Raw genomic sequence first — 22,065 nt, 5'->3', positions numbered from 1 at the left:
GCGCTGCCATTTCTAGCACTTTTTCCTCTGTTTCTTTTATTCCTTTTATCATGGCATTTCTATAGCTATCTCTTTTTTCTGTGTGTGTCTCTCACAGTGTGTGTGTGGCTGTTTGTTTGTTTGCTTGTGTGCGTGTTTATTTTTTATTTATTTTTTTATTATTTTTTTGTGGTGCTTCTTCCGGTGAAAAATTGACATATTTGATATATTGCTGCCAACTGGAATCGTCGTTGACTGCCAGCAACCCCCAACCGAACCGAACCGAACCGAACCTGAAGAGAAGAGAAGTCTGAGAGCTGAGTTTTCTTTTGGCTGCTTTGCGTTTCCGCTTGGCGTTGACTAACAGCTTGGATTTCCGGCATTTTCTGGCTAAGACAGAACATAAAAGGGGTGGCGGAGGAGGAAAGGGCTCGAGACAAACTTTGGCCAGAATGTGGATATGGATGATGATGATGTGGATGTGAATGTGGATGTGGATGTGGTGAGTCAGAGAGGGACCAACTGGCTTGGAATGCAATTGCTTGGATCGGATCGAATCGAATAGGGGAGTGGGGGGGGTCCTGCCAACTGATTCAATTTACTGGCACCCGGAACTTAAGCTAGCTCTCTCTCTCGCTCTCTCGCTCGCTCTCTCTCTCTCTCTCATGCACTCCCTTTTCTTTTGCTCCGGCTCCATCTCTTTCTATGATTTTGAAGACCAATTACGTGCAAAAGTTCGTCGGTTTCTTTGGTTAAAGTTGCTTCGTTGTCGGCAGGGGTGGGGTTAGGAGGGGGTAACTTTGCTAACGGTATCAATGGTGCTTGGGGAGCAGTTATTTGTCTGTCTGTGTGTGCTTGTGTGTGTGTGTGCCGGAAATGGGTGTTAACAGTTACTGTTAAGGCTTCGATTACGGTTACTGGGGAGTGCTACTGCTACTGCTACTGCTGCTGCTGCTGATGCTGCGGCTGACTCTCTGCCTCTGCCACTGCCACTGACTCTCTGCCACTGACTCTCTGATTCTCTGCCACTGCTCTATCCCAGGATCTTCTTGAAATAGCTAACAGTTTCCGGCTTTGTCAGTGAGCGTCGTCGATTGGGCTTGAATGGCGCCTCGGTTTCCTCCTCCAGGAAGTTGTGTCTTGTTGTGGCTGCCTCTGACTCTGACTCGGTCTCTGCCTCTGGCCCTGCACCTTCCTCTGCCCCATTCTTCTCACTTCTATCTTCTAAATTCTTTTTAGCATCTTTTCCGGCTGACTTTAGAGCCCCTTCATTTGCTGCAACTGCGTCTGGCTTTAATGTCTCGCTTCTAGCTGTTGGTGTAGTTGTTGGTGTAGTTGTTGGTGTAGTTGTTGGTGTAGTTGTTGGTGTAGTTGTTGGTGTAGTTGTTGTCGATGTTGATGAAGTTATTGCTGCTCCATTGGGAGTTGTCGGTGTAGCTGCAGGTTTTGGTGTGATTGGTGTAGCTATTGGTGTGGTTGGTGTAGCCATTGGTTTAGCCTTTGCTGTTGTTGAAGTTGGTGTTTCCCTTTTAGTTGTTGGTGTAACTGTCGGTGTTGTGGCAGCAATTGTTGCATTAGCTGCGGTTGCCTTAATAGTATTTTCAATTTCTGCTGAACCGGTTAAGTGGTTGTTGGGACTGCTGCTGTTGCTGCTGTTGTTGCTGGGACTGCTGCTGTTGTTGGTATTGCAACGAACTTCTGTTTGGTGGTGTCGCTGTCTTTAGCTACTTTCACGCCTGTCCCAGCTGCCGCCTCCACAGCCACACTTTGTGACTTGGTTGCCGTTGTCAGCTGCATACTTTTTGGTGTGCCTGCTGGCATTGCTGCCACTGTAGATGTTGCCACTGTGTCTGTGTCTGTGCTTGTGTCTGCTGTTGCTGCTGTCAGCCCCGTTAATGACATGATTGTTGTCGCTTGTTCCTTCTCCGCCTGCTGCTCCTCCTTTACGAATGATTTTGTTCTCGGTGCTGCTGTTGTTGCTTTTGTGGATGTTGCTGTTGCTGTTGTGGTTGCATGTGCTGGTTTATGTTCGCTGTGATCGACATGCTGCTCCTGGCTTCCATGCCTTGCTGGCGGCACATAGTGCGACTTCACCAACAGCATAGGTGGAATGAAATGCGAGTTGTCCGCGGACTCCCTCACATGCGTGGCATGCAGCGGCGGCGGCTGCTGCTGTGGCTGTTGCTGTTGCACTGGGTGCATGTGATGGCCCGGGTTGTTGCTGCTGGGCAGAGGCAACATCGTTCCCATCGATGATGATGATGGGCTGTGGTCCGTTGTCGCTTCTGCTGCTCTGGTTGTTGTTCCCCAGCTTGTTGGCACTTTAGTTGTTTTTGCAGTTGTTGTTGGAATTTCAGTGGTTGTTGTTGTTGCTGTTGTTCCAGGTGTGGGAGTTGTTTTAGGGGCCGGAGTGATGGTGGTGATGGTGCTCTTTGATGTTGCAGCCTCAGGGGTTTTTGCTGCTTCTGTTGCTGCCACTTCGACAATGGGCGGCATGGTCCGCAGGTCCTGCGGCAGGATCTTCTTCTTGTGGGGCAAGTGCTCAAATATCTCGTTGGAGGCATCACTGTTGCTGTCATCCCTTGCCTCGGCCACGTTCGGTGGCAGCTGCTCCTCGCTGAGGGCCGGCTGGTCGCCCATCATCATCTCCTCCAGCAGCCGCTTGCTGGTCGTCGGCTTCTGCTTCTGCTGCTGTTGCTGCTGGTGGACCTTTACAACAAAGTCCGGGGCGTTGGCCTTTTTGGGGGATTTCTTCACCGGCTTGGGGATTTCGTCTGGTATGCGGTAGAGCCCGGAGAGCGATACAGAGCCGGGGGCATCGGCCTGCATGAACTCGGCCAGGCCGAACCGCTCGTTCAGTGGAAACGGGGGCAGCGTGGGCACCGGCGGTGGCGCCACCTCAATGTTGATGGCCATGCCCCTGCGTCCGTTGTAGTTGGGTAGCAGATCGATGTCGTTGTTCTCGTTGTTGTCCGTCCGGATGTTGTTGATGATCTGCAGCGACTTGAAGTGAGAGTTGGTTATGTCGTTGATGCGCTGCGCCTCCAGTCGCTCCTTCGGGGCAGATCAGCTTGCGCACGGCCCGATCGCGATCCTGCAAAGATCAGAGCGGAGCAGAGCAGACAATCAAGGAAAAGTCTCCGGCACAAGCGCGCTGCAAAGTGAGAGGCAGAAAATGTTGCACGGGGGACGCGAACTCACCTCCTTGCCCTTGCAGGTGTGCCGCAGCAAGCCCTCCTCCTGGCAGTTGCGGATGAGCTCGATGCTGGCCGTGTCCGCCATGTACTGCATGGTCAGGTTGGGCATGTCCTTCAGTATGCAGGCATCCGCCCAGCTGGGCACTAGTTAAATCAATCAAATCAAAACAATTTGTGTTAGCTTTACTCCCCTCTCTCTCTCTCTCCTTTCTCTCTCTCTGTTGCACTTACCTGGCATCTCGCACAGAAAGGAGGCCGTTTCGGGGCCACCGCAGCGCAGTGCGTGCCAGCGGTAATCGCGTATGGGATCAATAACGGCACAGAGCGGGGCATCCATCAGTGGCAGCGACTCGGCCCAGTAGCCAGTGTCGGCCACCAGGGGACGCGAGTTTCTGTATATCCCCCCAAACGAAAAGCACAAGCAGAGCAATTAAAATTGAGAAGTGGAGAAATCGCCTTGGACTTTCATCGAATGATTTGTCATTCATTTGTGCTAAATTTACTCGACTTAAGTACTGCATGCAGGACTGCACTATTTTTGAACTATTTTCCATTATCATAACCATTTTATATTTCTGCTTTAACTGACATACTCTACATACACATATCGTACACCTTCTACGAGTATGTTCAGGGCAGCAGCGCCGTTACCACTCGATGCAAGCGGGTACCTATGTATACAGACTATACATATACCGATGCTACGCCCAACTTATGCAACTTCTGCTGGACTGCTTCAATCGGAGTAACCTGCATGAACTCGTCGCTGGAATTGGATCCCATCAACTGATCCACACTTCTACAACACCTACCCCCTACCTACCCTATTCTAGACCATATGCATTGACTCCCCTGCTAAATTAAATTAGTTTTAAATTAAATAATAATTATTATTGTGTTTTTTCTGTTTCAATTTCGACTCTGCTTAAGCTGTAAGCTGCATCAACTAAAGCATTTACCCCACAACAAATTGAGTGGAAATATCCTTCTTATTTACATGGTATTATCTGCATATCTGTATTTTTTCTTCTATATAAATTGATTTTCCCGACTGTCTGAAAGTCGTTTGCTTGCATTTTTTCTCTGCTCATTTGGTTTGTTACGCCAGAACTATCTTCATTTTTTCCGTAGCATATTCCCCCAACTTAAACCTCTGCAACTTTAATGGAATTGTGGTACCGGGAGCTCAGGGCTCCACACAGAATCATAGATCCAGCCCAGCCCAGCCGGCTAAAGTCGTGCCCTAATAGGACCCTTTTTTTGTACACAATCCCTGTCAGTGTCTGTGTCTGTTCCGGAAGCTCTTTTCGGCGTTACGTTTTCCGTGTTGTGTTGCTTGGGTGTAGGTGTAACTGCAGGTGTTGGTGTGTTGGTGTGTAGGTACTTACGACCACATAAAACGATCCGAATTCTGCGGTCGCATGAGACCAATCCAAACGATGTCGTTCACATCCAATTCCCTCAGTAGGTCGCGCGTTGCATCGAATTGAAAACTGTTGTCGACTGTTGTTCCACACACATGGAAAAAACATTGTATCAGCAGACACAAAGAGGGGGAAAATATAAAGGGAGTGATAGACAGAGAGAGAGAGAGAGAGAGAGAGTGAGGGGGGAGAATGAATAGAGTTGAATTGAAAACAAGACGACAAATGGTTTTTATTTGTTCTACACAAGAGTATTTCTGTATTTAATTCGCTTCGTCTGTTGTGTTGTGTTGTTGGAGTTGATTTGTTTTGCTTGGCTTGATTTTTTTATATATCTACATATATACTCGTATATATTTTTGGGTAGAGCCAGGAGCCAGCCATCCCTCGAGTGACAGCAGAAATTGTTAACAAAACGCTGTTGCAAATTATTTTTGTTTCTATTTGAGCATTGCTGTTGTCTGTCTGTCTGTCTGTCGTTTGTGTTGGTTTTCGTTTCTGTTTGCCATTGTTATTTAGCTTTTGTTTTACGAGTGTTTATTCAACCCCCCATACCCCCCCACCCACGGAAATTTACATGCCTGCCTTGCCAACAATTATTCTAGGCCCAGGCTCTAGTTTTTGTCAGCTTTGACCATTCGCTTGCCAAAGCAATGAGCACACGAATCGACGCTGCATCGAGGCCATGTAGGGCTGTGCCGTCCCATGTCCAATTGATCCCTGAACTTTTGACCCTATCACACAGAAGTTTGGTTCCTTTGCAAGGGCAGCGAGGACAGCGGGAAGGGGCAAGCTGTAGAGTCCTCTGATGAATCGAAATATTTGGCAGATAAGAAGAAGCTGCCGAAGATGATCTGCTCGAAATGGACAGAAGCTTCGCACCATTCAAAGCTCTTTGCCATGTCTGTGTCCGCTGCGCCACGCGCCTGAATGGGGCTGCTGGCTGGCTTGCTGTGTGTGTGTCTCCAACCAATTTGCCGGCAACATTTTGTGGCATTATCCAAGCGGTCGATGAGCCATTTGAGCGCTAGTGTCATACTGATTTAGCTGCACTGAGAGCTGTTTTGGCTATCTTCATCTGACCCCAATCTGCCCCATACCCGCCACTGCCTCTGTTCTGTTCTCCCCTTGGCACTGCAGCGACAGCATTTGTCAGTGGGATTTATTGTGTTATGCGGCATGGCATGGCAGGGCATGGGATCGGAGGGGTGGGTATTTACATAGCAAATGCAAACCGAAAGCAATGCGGTAAATGAGATGGCCCGAAGGGGAGCGGTAGCAACAGAAGGGGGGGATTGGGGGGGGACGCCCTGGAAAAGCTTTTGGGGGCGCCTGGCCACATAAAAGACTCGACTCGACTCGACTGTGGCTGCGTCACTTTGCTGTCATTTCATTCATTTGTGAGCCACAATGGCAGCCCAGCAGCCCAGTAGCCCAGCAACCTCACCCCTTTCGGCCTTCGTTTGTCAGCCAGAGGCCACTCTTTGCCCCATCTAACGGCATCTCCTCTGCTTGCCTCCTTGGAGCCTTGGCCAGGTTTCTCCTTTCCTGCTAACTGCATTCATTTGGGGCGCTAGGTAACACAGCCAACAGCAGCAGCAGCCCAAGCAGCAGCCCAAGCAGCAGCCCAGTTCTCATTCTCTCTCTCTCCTTTCCCTGAGTCCGCTGTCACAACAGCTGCCGGACATTTGTAATAATGTGCAATCCCCCTCCCCCACCCCCACCCCTGCTTTAACCTCTTTTTCCTGCCCGTTTTCACCTTCTTTGCACCCTCGTTCCATGCTCGTTGCTGTCACTGGGCTTATTTGCATTCCACATTTTGTTGGCTTTGGCGGTTGGCGTTGGGAATTCCTCAACAGGATTCTAGTCTTAGCTGTTGGACTTGATGTTTGGCTTTCATTAGCTTCTGGCCCCAGCCCCCAACACCCCCAACCACCCCAACCCACCGTGTTAATCGTCAGCTGTCGCTTACCTGTCACCAGATTGGCATGATGAAACTGGCAGACGGCATCTGCCTCGAACCAGGAGATGCGATCGCGGAAGAAGCGATAGAAGACATTCAGACCCTCCTGCGGCATGGTCCAAGTGTTGCTCACGTTCACCTGTAAGCACAGAAAATAATAGAGAGTGAGGGGAGGTGGTTGAGTGACGGTTTATTTGTATGCGGCCACCGTGCGTATACGTTATGCACTAAGCATACGCCTGGTGGCCCCCCCCGTAAAGCGTTTACATTTTTAATGCCTCTGAATCCCACTCTCTCTCCCTCTCTCCCTGTCTCCCGCTCACGTGGAGTGAGTGGAGTGAGTGAGTGAGTGTTTTGGGCTGTGTTTTGGGCTGTGTAGGATGGGGCTGTTCGGTGCTTCTCGGTGTTTGGGATTCTACGACATTAAAAATACATACAACGAAACACACGCGCACATTTGCTCAGGGAATGAGATGGTGGGGCTGGGAGGGAGCTGGGTAGATGTAAAATCTGCTTTGAAGCCTGTCCCCATATATTTCATTACAGCAGGCGAGCAGGAGTACCAGCGGAGGAGCTCTGCTCTGGAGGAGTGGTGGTGGGGTGTTGGGGTGCGGGGTAACAGATGCCACAAAGCGAAGTCATGGCACCATACGACAACCTTCCTTCCTGCCGTGCCTCAAGAGAGAGATTCAAAAAATGTTCTTTGTAGCAGCCGCGTGCTGAGACCAAAAACCAGCAGCATGACAGAAATGTTGGGTACTCATTTGTGCCTCTCTGCCTGGCTACCTCGCTGCCTGGCTGCCTCGTGCCCAGCCCCTTCCTGCTGCTTATCCTCTCTCTCTCTCTCTTTTGGGAATGGAGTGACAGGCATTGCCGCTTCGACATTAACTAATTAGGAGCAGAGGCTGTAGCATAAGAATAAAGCACATGGCGCATACATACATACATATGTGGTTCATACAGGTTCTCGGTACTCGTAAATATTTATGCAAAAATGTGTACTCATAAAGCAGAAAATCCACAAAATGCCGAAGGCTGTGGCCAGACTGGCGTCTCGGCATCGAATCAAACAGAAATTTAAATGAGCTAGAAAATGCCTGAGAGGTTTAATCCAAGCTTTTGGCTCTACCCAACAATCTTTCGGCATTGTGTGACTCCTTGCAGAGTGCAGAGAATCACAAATAGTTAGGGGTTTTCCATGGCATCGCCAATGTCATCCCTTTTGGGAGTTTTCTATAGCATTGTCAATGTTGCAGTCCCTAGAATTTTGCCACCATTGAGGGCCAATTCCTGCGGCCATGGGGTAATGCTGCCAGTAAACTGGCACATGGTCGTCGCGCTAGTTGGTGAATAAGCTGCACTGTTGCCGTAGGATTTGTATATGTTTCTTGCCGACTTGCCATTGAAAGATCCGAATTTTAGGCAGACGGCAGATCCACCAATTAGAGGAGCCAATTTTTTTTGTCCCATCCTATTCCCTTTTCCCCCTCACTCCCTGCCCTCATTTGGCGAATGAGTCAACATTGCGTAAGAGACGGGGGCAGCAGAGGCGAGCAGAGCATGGCAGAGCAGGCATTTCATTAACTTAATTAACATTTAATTGAAAAATTAAAAAACAAAGAAAGAAAAAAGCAGCAAACTTTTTTCTCTGTCTGCTGGATGCGGGCAGGGCGGGGCGCACTTTCATCTCCTCATTGAGGCTCACAAAAAATGCCATAGCCTGGCATGAAAGCCCTGGCAGAGGAAGCCGTGGCAAGGGCAGGGTCTAAAAATAAAGAGATTTAAGAGACGCAAATATAAACACCAAAAGCGGGGAGGGCCCAAGCGTGGGGAGTGGCGTGGCGTGGCGTGGATCTGCGTGTAGCCAGGATGAGTCACTTATCAGTCGATTAATTTTTGTTTTTATATCAATCATCGCTTTGTGCTATTGAAGCAAAATGGGAGGCAGGGATACGTTTATGACTGTAATTATGGGATTATGATGGATATGTGGCCGTTTGGCTGCTTGTGGCAGCTCTGAAGGGTAATAAGTGGACCCACAAATTCTTAATATGCAATTTGAATCGAGCCTTCGGAGGAACACTTAATAACATGTTTTCCTCGATTGCTGTTTTGGCTGTTCTTTTGTCTCGGGTTTATATTCAAATCATCGAAAACTCTTGTGGGCACTATTGAAAATGCATCAAAACTGTGTGCAACATAATTGACTTACAAATGCGCTCATTGTCCGTGAAATTGCAACAGGGCGGAAAAAAGGGGTGGCAGGGTGGCGAAAACAATGGAACCAATGGAAGCACTGCTTGATGCAAAAATTAGTAGTAGGAATATTAAGTACTCGTAGGAACGGACTTCCTGCATTAAAGCTAGGCTATGATTTTCAGTTTACATTTCCAATAAACGAATAGAGTCATTGGCTTCGAATGAGGCGAATGGAACCCATTCGCACTGTGTGATTAACGACGGAGCAACTGATCAACAGCAGACAAGCAGTGACAGTAAAACAGCAAAGAAGCAGTAACAGAAGTAACAGCAGCACCAGAGCAGGCAAGCAGCAACAGCAGCCAAGCAGTAACAGCAGCGAAGCTTTAACAGAAGTAAAAGCAGAACGAGACTAGCAGCAGATCAGCAGCAGACAAAAAGTAACAGCAGAGAGGCAGTAAGCAGTCCGCCTTAACATTAGTGGTATTAGCAGAAATCAGACAAGATCGAACCGTGCCATTAAAGTTACTTATTCTTATATTTTAATAGTCTGCCGCGAGATCATATGCTAAATAAACATTTAATTAACAATGTTTTGTGTTAATTTACAAAAATATTTAAAACTACCCAATATTTATTGGGTTTTAGATCGCGAATTTCTTGCTGCTGAAGAGGTCGGGAAAACAGATATATACATATATATATATATATTTATATGTGCATTTAACTATATCAGAATCTTCCTGAGGAACAGCAATTAAATTAGCAGCAACTTGAGCAACATCAGCTAAAAAGCCAAAAAGCCAAAAATCATTCACCCGCTGTCAACGCTGATCCACGGCACATTTTGTGAATGCATTCAACCCATTCGAAATTGGTTCCCTTAACGGGCTATTATATTTTCATTTTCCTGAAATTTATTGGTTATCTTTTTGTTTGTTGCTCGGCTGTGGCTCCACCTGTGTGCGAGTGAATCGTGCGCAAATCATGAGTATCTCGTTCCTATCCGAGCCATATAAATATGCAAGTATGCAATCCGCCTCAGATCAGCCTCAGCGGTTTTAAAAATCAAATACGTAGGAGATCCACGCACACAGTTAGAAGGGGCAACACGATACAGTAAATGCGGAATAAAGTGAGTGGAGTGGATGGGGGGTGCTCTGCATTAGCAATCCTTTTGATATATTGGAATATTTTATGGTCCTGCCACAGCTCGAAACTTTGCTTGTCACCTCCCCTCCGCCCACTCACACACTTCACCATGGGAGGACACCTTTAGAACATTTTTCGCTTCCTCCTTCCCCCATTGATGCTTCTTCGTGTCATTTCTCATCTTCTTACCCCAAACATTGTGGCAAGTGTCACACACACACAGCTGTACAGCTACTATACAGCATATCCACTCGTACAGTGATGCACCAGCTGCCGTGACACACTGACGAAGAAAAAGGCGGCCAAGTAAAGTGAGTGGCTTACACACAGAATATAATACGAGTATTTATGAATTAGCAATGTTATTTTCACATTTAATTTCCCATCTCCTTTTTCCATTCACCATTCTGCATTCTTCATTCTTCATTTTTTACTTTGAGGCTGAGTACACCTCCAGCTCTCTCAGTCCCTCAGTCTCCTCCGTTGGCTGCTCAACTTGTCGAGGCTCGGGCCATATCGAGCATTCTTGATAAATGTCAAGGGCCATTGTGCAAGTTGTCAGTACCCTCGCCTGTGCCTCCCCGATATGTGTAGGCCTACAGTATTGATTGCTAGCATCATGCCCACGACTCATTAAACTTGTGCACAGAATTAACAATTTATGCATGTACATATGTATGTATATAAGTGTGCGTGTGTGTGTGTGTCTTTGCACTTAGTGAGCGCTTCTTCATTCAGCTAAAGCCCAGCCCAGTCCATTCCAGCCCACTCCCACACCAAGGCTCCCTTTGCTATGCAACCCTCCATCTGCATCTTACAGTGAAAACTTGCAGCTTACTGTCCGCTGTCCGCATCTCCACTGTCCGCTGTCCGCTTTCCACTGTCCACTGTCCGCTGTCTGTTGTTTCAACTTCAATTATAAACTTTAAATAATTCAGCCTCGACCTGCCACGACTGTCCTCAGCTTCTCCCACGCCCCGATATACATATTTCAGATCACTTAAGCCGCCTGCACAGCCAAAAGAAAAAAATAAAGAAAGCTCTGGTAAGTTTCCGTTGCTGAGGCATACTGCCAGATGACAGACGGTTGTAAATGAAAAAAAAAGTCACAAGAATCCCTCACAACTTCAAACATCACATAGCTGCTAGGGAATAGGGAATGGTTGGCTAATACTCCGATAATCCTTGAGATAATGGTGCATACTCGTAGCCGAAAAGCTTACTTAAGCGTGGCCCCACGATATATCGGACTGCGCCTAGTAGCCGGCCTGCTATACCTCTCGACTGAAGACTGAGCTGCACTCAATACAAGAAAAGACATTGATCTCTGATCAGCCAATGGTTGGCTGATTTAATCTAAGCCAAAATCAAAAATAATTGCAAATTCAGCAAAAATGTTTCTTGTTGGAATGGGTGGGCATGGCATCACTACTGGCGCCCTGCTTTTCATGCAGCTTGATAAACGCCATATTTTGAACGGCATTCCGCTTGAGTCCGCTGGGCACACTCTGTTGGGTGGTGGAAATGTCCACAGTTGGGGTGCGGGCGCAGAGGCTCTGCAGCGTGAGGGAATCGTCGAGTTGCAGCTTGACATCGAAGAGCTTTGCATTGTCCAAATCTGCAGTTCTCTGGCTCTCATTTCGCCTGCCTGCGTCTCTGCGTGCAGTTGGGTCAACCGATCCACCTCCGTTTGGGCAGCTACCAAGAGGCCTTTGTGCCGATCCAGCTCCAGGCGCAGCGCATACTGTTTGGCTATAAACGGATTAATTTTCTGCTGTAGCTGCAAATAGGTTTTGGCCAAATATTGTTTCACTGCGCCCCAATTCCTTTTCCATTTTCACAATGCGCAGCTGCAGTCGTGTTTTCTCCTCATACAATGTGGCCACGGTATTTAGTGTCTCGTGCTCCTGCTCAATCAGCAGGTGCATCTCCTTGTCCCGCCCTTCCAGTTGGTTTTTCAGCGTGACAGTATTATCTCGACTAAAAAAACCCACGCGAGACTTATTATTCTTGAGTAAAATATCTTTGAGCGAACTCATCTCAGCCACGATGTCATTCAAGTGCCTATTCAGCTGGGCATTGGTGTTCTCCAAGGTCGCCTGCCTGGCCTCCAGCTGCGTGATGTACTGCTGCTGGCGCACGTTCTCTGGCTCCAGCTGCTGGCATCGAATCTGGGCCAGTTCGAGCGAATGTATCTTGAGCTCCTTCTCCAACACCATGGCCTCAAAGTCCGACTCCAGGGCGTTGTATCGCTTTTTGATTTTATCGAGGTCGATCTTAAGCTGGGTATTGCACTGCTCCGCCCACCTCTTCTCCTCGCGCAGTTTTTCGAGTTGGCTCTCCAGACTCCGGCGTATCACCTGCGTGTCCGCCAGTAGATCCTCCTTGGACCCTTCATCCAGAAACTCCCTGCCTTCTGGCTTAGCCTCGGGTGCCGGACTCTTGCCCGGTTGTCCGCTCGTGTCGCTCATTTGCTACGAAAGTGTTGAAATTATTTAATCGAATTTAATCTTTAATCTACTTCAATTTTGTACTTGTAGACTTCAATTTTGTAGACTCTAGGTTGTGGATTCGGTCAACGAATCTGACTAACTGAATATTCCCAGTCGAATTTGTTGCTCAAGGCTACTGGCCAGCCTGCTGGGTTTCCTCTGCTAAACGTACAAAAAGTGTAGCCAAGTAAGCGTGTGATTTGGATCTTTTTTTTTATTTTTTTATTTTTTTTGGGTTCATTGTAAGCAATTATCACAGACAAATACTTAACGTACTGTTTCTGTTATTAGCAACTTTTGTTAAGGGTTAAGGAAATTTATATTTACAATTTACTATTTTAAGTTAAATGCGGGACGAAAACGGACATTGTGCAACAATAATTTATAAGTTCCTGGTGGCCAACTCGGACGGATGGATGCGGTTTAACCTTCGCCTGGTTCTGCTCCCTACCAATCTCCTAGCGAGGACGTTCGGGTGGCTCCTCAGTTTGGTCAAGCATCTTGTGGCTTGTTCGCTAATAATGGCACCGACTGAGGGGACTTCAAGGTCTTTGGCGATGTCTCTATTACGGACATACCATTCAGCACCACAGATATTTCGGAGGGTCTTGTTCTGAAACATCCTGATCTTGTCCAGGTTCGTTTGCCATACCTCCATGCAGGCGCCAGGATTACCTTATATATGCGGATCAGATCTGAATAAAAAAAAATGAATTCCAGTGTCTGAATCTCCGACGCTCACAGCGCCTGCTGTCTCTCTCGCTCTTCCCTGATCAGTGTGCGTGCGCCACCTGGCGGAATGAGCGAGATATAACGGCCGCATGCTGATGCTGAATCAAATACGCAGGAGATCCACGCACACAGTTAGAAGGGGCAACACGATACAGTAAATGCGGAATAAAGTGAGTGGAGTGGATGGGGGGTGCTCTGCATTAGCAATCGTTTTGATATATTGGAATATTTTATGGCCCTGCCACAGCTCGAAACTATGCTTGTCACCTCCCCTCTGCCATCGCCCCACGATCACCACCCACTCACACACTTCACCAGGGGAGGACACCTTTAGCACATTTTTCGCTTCCTCCTTCCCCCATTGATGCTTCTTCGTGTCATTTCTCATCTTCTTACCCCAAACATTGTGGCAAGTGTCACACACACACAGCTGTACAGCTATACAGCATATACTCACTCGTACAGTGATGCACCAGCTGCCGTGACACACTGACGAAGTAAAGAAAAGGCGGCCAAGTAAAGTGAGTGGCTTACACACAGAATATAATACGAGTATTTATGAATTAGCAATGTTATTTTCACATTTAATTTCCCATCTCCTTTTTCCATTCACCATTCTGCATCTTCATTTTTATACCCGTACTCAAAAGGGGGAAGTGGTAAGTGGAGGGGGGGCACCCCAGACAAGCCGAGACGCGCCGCGCCCCCCGCCCGCCGCCCGCTGGGCCGGAGACGCACCAGTCGCGCCCCCCCCACACAGCGGGGGGGCAGCAAGAGCAAAGCGGGGCCCCCCCACCACCAACGAACGCAAACATCCCGCCAGCAGCGGGGCGAAGCACGGCCCGCACCCCGCCCTCGTTCATTTTTTATTCCTCAATTTTTATTCTTTTTTGTACTGTTTTGGCTTTTGACCATCCATCTTCAGGTGGCTTTTTGTAGCCTCACCTTTTATTCAACTTATGTTTTGGATGATTTACACTCCATTATGCTAATGAGGCAGCTGGCCTGGGGCAGGGGCAGGTTTGGCAATCATTTGGGTCCACATTGCGTATGAGCGATGGCAGGAGAGGGCAGATTGGATCCACTATACTGGAGAAGGGGGGGAGCCGAATGGGAGGAGGAGTGTTGGCTGTGGGAGTTCTCTGCCAGCTCCCTCGATTGGCAACCACAAATGCGATTGAGCTAAAGTTGCTGCAGGAGTAGAAAAAGAGCAGGAGAACAGGAGAAGCAAGGGCAAAATGAGCACTCTGCAGGGTACACCTCCAGCTCTCTCAGTCCCTCAGTCTCAGTCTTCTCCGTTAGCCATATCGAGCATTCTTGATAAATGTCGAGGGCCAATTGTGCAAGTTGTCAGCAGCCCGTACCCTCGCCTGTGCCTCCCCACAGGCTATCAAGGTAGCAAGGAATTTAGAGCGGAGCGCTGCCAGCAAAGGTTGTGGTGCTGTGGTGCCGTGGTGCTGAGGTGCTTATAAATAACACGCTCTGACGAAGAAATATGCACAGAAATAAATGAAGCGAGAGCGTGACCCGTGCCAGCGTATAAAATATCGCAATGTCACATTGCCACTGCAATGTCCTTGGCGGGCCACCGCCCTAAGCCAAACCCCTACCCATACCCATACCCAGCACCTCCTCCTCACATCCTCCCCCTCCAGCACAGTGGAACATGTAATTGTAACAGACTGTGCCCGCTCCCCATGCTCCTCATCCTCCCGTTGACTACAATAACCGACTCGGGACAGCGGCAGCGACAACGCCCCCACCAAGACAGGAGAGGCGACAGGGACAGGACATGGCGGTGGGCAGAGGGAACAGTGTCATGGGCGGGGGCGGGGACAATGGCAAGAGGCCAAAGAAAATGGCAAGCGAAGCTGCAGCTGTCAACTGTCGCGCTTGCTTACATGCACGAAAAATTTATTAAAATTGAAGACAGCCAGACAAGCTGCACTGCCAACGAGCCCGTTTGTCAGTCAGTCACTCAGTCAGTCACTCAGTCAGTCACTCAGTCAGCTTAGAGGTGAGAGCGTGACACGATAGATTCCCAGGGGGAGAAGGGAGCTCCCAGAAGCTTGCCTGATGGACAGCAAAGCAGATGGAGGATAAAAAAAGCAATCTGGAAAGTCAATCAAGGAGCAAGACAAATATGGAAGGGACTATGAGAGTAAAGAAGGTATAAGAGATGAGTGCGTGACACGAATTTTAGAGAGGAGCAGAGAGCAGAGAAGGGCAAGGAGCAGAGAGCAGAGAGGGCTTGGTACAGGAACAGAAAGATAAGTGAGAACGAGGCACGACGTATCCTGCATGTGTTGCATGTCGCACCACCAACCAGCCCCAAGGATAACATCGCAATTTGTTGTGCATCGCCTAATCCTTGCGCTACTTTCGAGCCAATGTGAATTATGTGTGGGACACTTAAGTCAACTCTTGCCGCAACCCAGACGCCCCGCCCTCCCCACCAGCACAGTGCACAGTACACAGAGCCCACAAGCCAACATCCAGCCAAAGGAGAATGAGAATAAGGATGAGGCTGAGGCAGAGACGAACAGAATGAAGTGCATGGGGCAGGTACAGAGGTACTCCTGTCCCTCCCTTCGTTTGTGTGAATTTTACAGAGCTTTTACTTTTTGCAACCAGATTAAGTGATTCACTTGAGCCAAAGCCCCAGCCCCACTCCCAGCCCCACCACGGCCCAAGCTCAGGCCATTAAGGGCGGGCAGAAGTGCAAGGGCTCCGGCATGGGCATGGGCACAGGCACAGACATGGACTCGGAGTCATTGCCAAGACGCTCGACAGAAATTAAATGTCTCTCAAATGAAAGGAAAATCATTGCCAGCTGCTTCGGAAATGGATACTGCAATAAATATGTATGGGAGGCTGAGGCTGCTCTTGTGACTGAGATTGGTCCTTCCTCTTCAGTCAGTTTCATTCAATCAGAGTCCTCAGAACGAGACAAACCTCGAATCGAAGTGGCTGTGTAGCTGCTTGCAACAGAGAATCAATTTACATATGCGGGCAGAGCACACTGTTGATTGTGCTGGCACAGGGACAAAGTAGACTTCGCATCTCAGCATGCGGCAACGCAGATGGGTGGCACAGAGGCGCTGGTGGCGTACGCACACTTCCACGCAGCTGATTTGATTTTACGTTGAAGTATTAGCTACCTCTCGGCCTTTATTTGACTTTTACCAACAAAGGAATCAGCATTCTCTCCTCACTCCCCCAGGTGGCGCACGCACACTGATCAGGGAAGAGCGAGAGAGACAGCAGGGGCTGTGAGCACCTTCAGCCACTGGAATTCATTTTCTTTTATTCAGATCTGATCCGTATACATATAAGGTAATCCTGGCGCCTGCATGCGAATGGCAAACGAACCTGGACAAGATCAGGGTGATTCAGAAGAAGACCCTCCGAAATATCTGTGGTGCTGAATGGTATGTCCGTAATAGAGACATCGCCAAAGACCTTGGAGTCCCCTCAGTCGGTGACATTGCTAACGAACAAGCCACAAGATACTTGACCAAACTAAGGAGCCACCCGAGCGTCCTCGCTAGAAGATTGGTAGGAAGCAGAACCAGGCGAAGGTTCCATCCATCCATCCGTCAGATTTGGCCACCAGGAACCTATAAATTATTGTTGCACAATGTCCGTTTTCGTCCGTTTTCGTCCTTTTGTCCTTCGTCTTTTTGTCTTGGTAACCATTTAACTTAAAATAGTAAATTAAGATAATTCCTTGACCCTTAACAAAAGTTGCTAATCAACAGTAACAGTACGTTAAGTATTTGTACTTTATTGCTCTGATATTTGTTTACAATAAACCAAATAATGAACCTAAATTAATAAACAAAAAATCCAAATCAAACGCTTCCTTTGCTACACTTTTTGTACGTTTAGCAGAGGAAACACAGCAGGCTGGGTTGGCCAGTAGCCTTCAGCAACAAATTTGACTGGGAATATTCAGTTAGTCAGAATCGTTGACCGAATCCACAACCTAGACTCTCTACACAAGCCAAAAAAATAGAAGCGGTACGAAATAAATTTAACATAAAGATTAAATTCGTATTACTAATAACAATTTCAACACTTTCGTAGCAAATGAGTGACACGAGCGGACAACCGGGCAAGAGTGCGGCGCCCAAGGCTAGGCCAGAAGGCAGCGAGTTGCTGGATGAAGGGTCCAAAGACGTTTTTTACTTGGAGTGGATGGGCAAGCCATTGGGAGACCAGCAGGCAGATAAGGGCAAGAGTCAGAAGTCGCACGAGGGCACGGCCGAGGCCCAGAGACACGCAGAAGCTGGAGGAGGAGCACGGGGCAGCATGGAGAGCAGCGCAGGAGCCGTGAGGAGAGAGCAATGAAGGATCTACTGGCGGACACGCAGGTGATACGCCGGAGTCTGGAGAGCCGCCTCGATAAACTGCGCGAGAAGAAGAAGTGGGCGGAGCAGTGCAATACCCAGCTGGAGTCCAAGCTGAGGACCCTCATCCATGAAGCAGCTCGATGAAAATGCGCACATAGCGGCGAGCTGCTGGATATGAACAGACGACTATGAATCACAAAGCGATACAACGCCCTGGAGTCGGACTTTTAGGCCATGGTGCTGGAGAAGGAGGTCCAGATACATGAGCTGAGGGCTCGCTCGAGCTGGCCCAGAATCGATGCCAGCAGCTGGAGCCGGAGAACGTGCGCCAGCAGCAGTACATCCAGCAGCTGGAGGCCAGGCGGGCGACCTTGGAGAACGGCAATGCCCAGCTGAATAGCCACATGGAGGACATCCTTGCTGAATCTCGATGATCTGCTGCTCAAAGATATTTCACGCGGGCCTCAGCCGAGTGGCCAACTCAATGAGGAGCTGCCTCGGGCGTGGGTTTTTTACCTAGATGATCTGCAAAAGCACTGAAGAGGAAGGCTGCTCTGCCACGCTGAAAAGGAGGAGGCACCAACCGTGGCCATTGAGTGACGAGAAAACGCGACTGCAGCTGCGCCTTGCATGGAAAAGGAATGGGGCGCAGCGAAGCAAAATGGCCACGACCTCTCGCAGCTACAGCAGAAAATTAATCCGTTGATAGCCGAACGGGATGCGCTGCGGGATCGAGGCCAGAAGCCACAGCCAGCTGAAGAGCATTCAGCTGGACATGCTGAGTTGAGCGAGGACAACAAGCATCTCAAACAGGAGCAATTGAAAAGGCGCATGTCCACGAAGCGGAGAATTTGCGCCAAAACCTGATTGCAAGGCCCTTGGTGGCTGCCCAACGGGGGACGACTGACCCAGCTACAGCAGAAAATTAATCCATCAGCAGCGCAAACAATTCGCCAAGCTGCGCCTGGAGGGCTGGAGTCGGCAGGCCAAAAGGCCGGTGTTGGAAGAAGAGTCTGCAGGGCGAGCTGCAGCAGTTGCAGAGCGGTGCAGCAGTTGCAGGCGAAATGTGAGCCAGAGAAGTGCAGTAGCAGTGCGGGAAGTTGGCTGAGATTCGTAGTGCTGAGATTCAAATGAGCAGGCTGCAGAATTAACAAGAGGAGGCGAAAATCTAAGCGAGCACGTGGAGTGACAAAGCTCTTCGATGTCAAGCTGCAACTTGACGATTCCCTCACGCTGCAGAGCCTCTGCGCCGGCACCCCAACTGTTGACATTTCCAACACGCAACAGAATCTGCTCACGGCCTCAAGGGGAATGCCGTTCAAATCAAGGCGTTTATCAAGCAGCAGGAAAAGCAGGTAAAGCGGAGCAGCGCCAGTAGTGATGCCACGCCAACAAGAAACATTTGGGCTAAAATTTGCTGCAATTATTTTTGGTTTTTGTTAAGATTAAATCAGCCAATCAGCCAGCTGATCAGAGATCAATGTCTTTTCTTGTCTTGAGTGCAGCTCAGTCTTGAGTCGAGAGGTATGGCAGGCCGGCTACTAGGCCCAGTCCGATATATCGTGGGGCCACGCTTAAGTAAGCTTTTCGGCTACGAGCATACACCATTGTCTCAAGTATTATCGGTGTATTAGCCAACCCATTCCCCATTCCCTACCAGCTATGTGATGTTTGAAGTTGTGAGGGATTTCTGTGACGTTTTATTTTTCATTTGCAACCATCTGTCATCCGGCTGAGTATCTGGCAGTATGCCTCAGCGACGGCAACTCACCAGAACTTTCTTAAATTCTTTCTTTTGGCTGTGCAGGCGGCTTAAGGGAGCTGAAATATGTATATCGGGGCGTGGGAGAAGCTGAGGACAGTCGTGGCAGGTCGAGGCTGAATTATTTAAAGTTTATAATTGAAATTGAAACAACAGACAGCGGACAACGGACAGCGGACAGCGGACAGTAAGCTGCAAGTTTCCACTGTAAGATGCAGATGGAGGGTTGCATAGCAAAGGGAGCCTTGGTGTGGGAGCGGAGTGGGCTGGACTGGACTGGGCTGAGCTGGGCCTTAGCTGAATGCCCGAAGTTAGTGCTCGCCTCGTTGGCAGGGGGAGTGGCAGATTCCACATTGGGGTGTGGCCACTGGCCGCCAGTATGCAAATTGATTAGCGAAAATTAAAGCGGTGAGAGTCCAAGGGGAGTTGGGGCCACTCCAGTGGCCCAGGGTCGAAACTCCACTGAACGACGGGCGATTGCCATGTACAGTGAACCCCCGGCAATCCACCTCTGCGGCCACACCCGTCATCAGCCTCATTCTGCAGTCTTGCAGATCTTGCAGTCTAGAGTCTAGAGTGGACTTGAAGTCTGGTATGGTGGCTGGAGCAGGTGACAGCTCATTGCAGCATCGTTATCGATATCGATAAAGTTTGAGAATGGAAACTTGTTGGCAAAAGATTTAAGTTGGCAGCAAAAGAAAATGTTGCTAATCCTGGCAACGGACCGGAATCAGTGCGAGCTGCAACTCCTTTTTTGTGTCTCCGCTTTCCGCTTCCGACTCTCACTCACTTCCCACCACCCTCACCACTTGCCGACGGCCAAACGTTGCATAAACTTTTCCCTGGTGGGTAGCGGCAGCAGCAGCAGGAGCAAGAGCCCATTTCCAAGGCTCTGGGCTCTGAGCTGGCAGTGCAGCAGGCCATTCCGCCCGCTGTAGCCACCCAGTGGAGCCCCCCACCCCGCTGTAGCCAGTGATATCAGGGCATAGATAAAACTTCGACAGCTTGCGGATTCGATTCGATTTCTAATTAAAAGTGAACAAAGTTTTGCTATGCAACATTTTGGCCTGATGATCGCAATCGAAAATGTCGCACATTATAGTGGCGGAGCAGGGGGAGCAGGAGGAGCAGGAGGAGGAGCAGGAGGAGCAGGGTGAAAGGAAAGTGGCAATAAAGTAACCGCAACATGGCCAAATGAAAATTGTGTGCAGCGGAGGACACAAAGGAGAGTCACACAGCCACAGCCACCGCCAGAGCCAGAGGCAAAAAGCCAGTAAAAGTTTCTCAACTTTTGTCACATTTAATTAACATGAATCAATGGCTCATCCAGGGGCGGGTTGGGTTGGTGTGGGTTTGGTGTGGGTTTGGTGTGGGTTGGCAAAAGAGGCAAAAACTTCCTGAGGCTCTCAAGTTCAATGCTCAGCTCAGGCACGCAAGCCCTCAAAATTTATTGAGCTGGGGATGGAGACTGGGACTGGCACTGGGACTGGCACTGGGACTGGCACTGGGACTGGGTGCTGGGGCCTGCAATAAATTTGAAATTTTCATGCCAACGACTCATTAAACTTGTGCACAGAATTAACAATTTATGCATGTATGTACATATATATATATGTATGGATATAAGTGTGCGTGTGTGTGTGTGTGTTTGCACTTAGTGAGCGCTTCTTTATGGGTATGGGTGTGGGTGTGTGAGTTTTATGACTTAACCGACACAAATTACTTAATGCCGTTCGTTCGGTCGTTCATTCTTTATTGTTTAATTATTAAACAAGGCCTGAAAGGCATAACAAAGTTTAACACACACATTAGACCCTCTTCACATATGCCTGTGTGTGTGCCTGTGTGTGTGTGTACTTGTATCTGTATGCCGGCTTAATCAGGCTCTCTTAGCAGCAGCACTAAGCAAATGCCTCGATTAATGGCCACACATTTGTTATCAATGATGCCCAAGTGAACGATAATGTTTTAACAACAGCCTTGGCTGTGGGGCGGGGGCATGGGGCAAGCTACCCACTGATGGTACAAAAGGAGAGGCAGCGGCTGTAGCTTAGCAGCACCATCACCGCCATCATCATCATCATCATCATTATCATCAGCATTATCGTTCTCATTATCGGCCTTGTCAGTTGTCATTATGGTTATGGCAGCACTCAGCGGGAGAGCAGCGCAACAAACAAAAAAAGAAACTTAAAAATGGACAGCAATCGACTGCCAATATGGGGCACGTATATCGATAATCCCCGCAGCAGATATTTCATAATAGTCCCCGATATGTGTAGGCCTACAATATCGATTGCTAGCTTCATGTTCTGTATCTGTTCTGTGCACACTTAGCTCCGTTTTTACTGCTATTAAGTTTCTTTTCTGTTTCGATACGAAATGGGGCCTCAACTTTTGCCCAGTTGGTGGTTGGTACCTTTTTTCTCTCAGTGCAGCAGGGGCCCGCCGAGCTTGTGGCTGCAAAGTATCATATCGAGAGGTGCGGGATGCCGTAAACCATTATATGACCGGTTCAAAAGTTTCTGGCCATTCTGAAATGTTCTGGAAATTAATCAGGCAGCTGCTGCTGCTGCTGGCTCCCTTCCTCCCTCTCCCGCTCTCTCGATGCGTTTTAGTGATTAAAAACACGCACACACACACATGTGAAGGGAGGGGTGGGGCGGATGGGGCAGATGGGGGAGAGAGCGCTTTTATTTACTGTTAATTAATTCGTAATGTAATCTCTTTCGAAAGTTCTTTTTTATTCAGTTTTCGCTTTTCATGCATGTGTCCCACCTGAGCTGGCCCCCTGCTGGACCCTGCTGCCC

General features: G+C 48.8%; 1 protein-coding gene across 1 annotated transcript in view; it reads right to left on the bottom strand.

Moving 5' to 3' along the window:
• Nucleotides 1-119: 119 nt before the first annotated feature.
• Nucleotides 120-22,065, bottom strand: part of LOC111075687 (mucin-2) — a 29,843-nt gene continuing 7,897 nt past the window's right edge. The window contains 7 exon segments of the mRNA XM_041593996.1: nt 120-1,615; nt 1,618-3,039; nt 3,041-3,073; nt 3,181-3,320; nt 3,408-3,568; nt 4,565-4,679; nt 6,573-6,702. Coding sequence (XP_041449930.1) covers nt 1,013-1,615; nt 1,618-3,039; nt 3,041-3,073; nt 3,181-3,320; nt 3,408-3,568; nt 4,565-4,679; nt 6,573-6,702 — 2,604 coding nt within the window. The 3' untranslated portion in view covers nt 120-1,012.

Source organism: Drosophila obscura, unplaced genomic scaffold (genome assembly GCF_018151105.1).
Source record: "Drosophila obscura isolate BZ-5 IFL unplaced genomic scaffold, ASM1815110v1 contig_201, whole genome shotgun sequence".
Taxonomy (NCBI): Eukaryota; Metazoa; Arthropoda; class Insecta; order Diptera; family Drosophilidae; genus Drosophila; species Drosophila obscura.
Note: the sequence above shows the minus strand (reverse complement) of the source record. Positions and strands in the feature narration are given on the sequence as shown.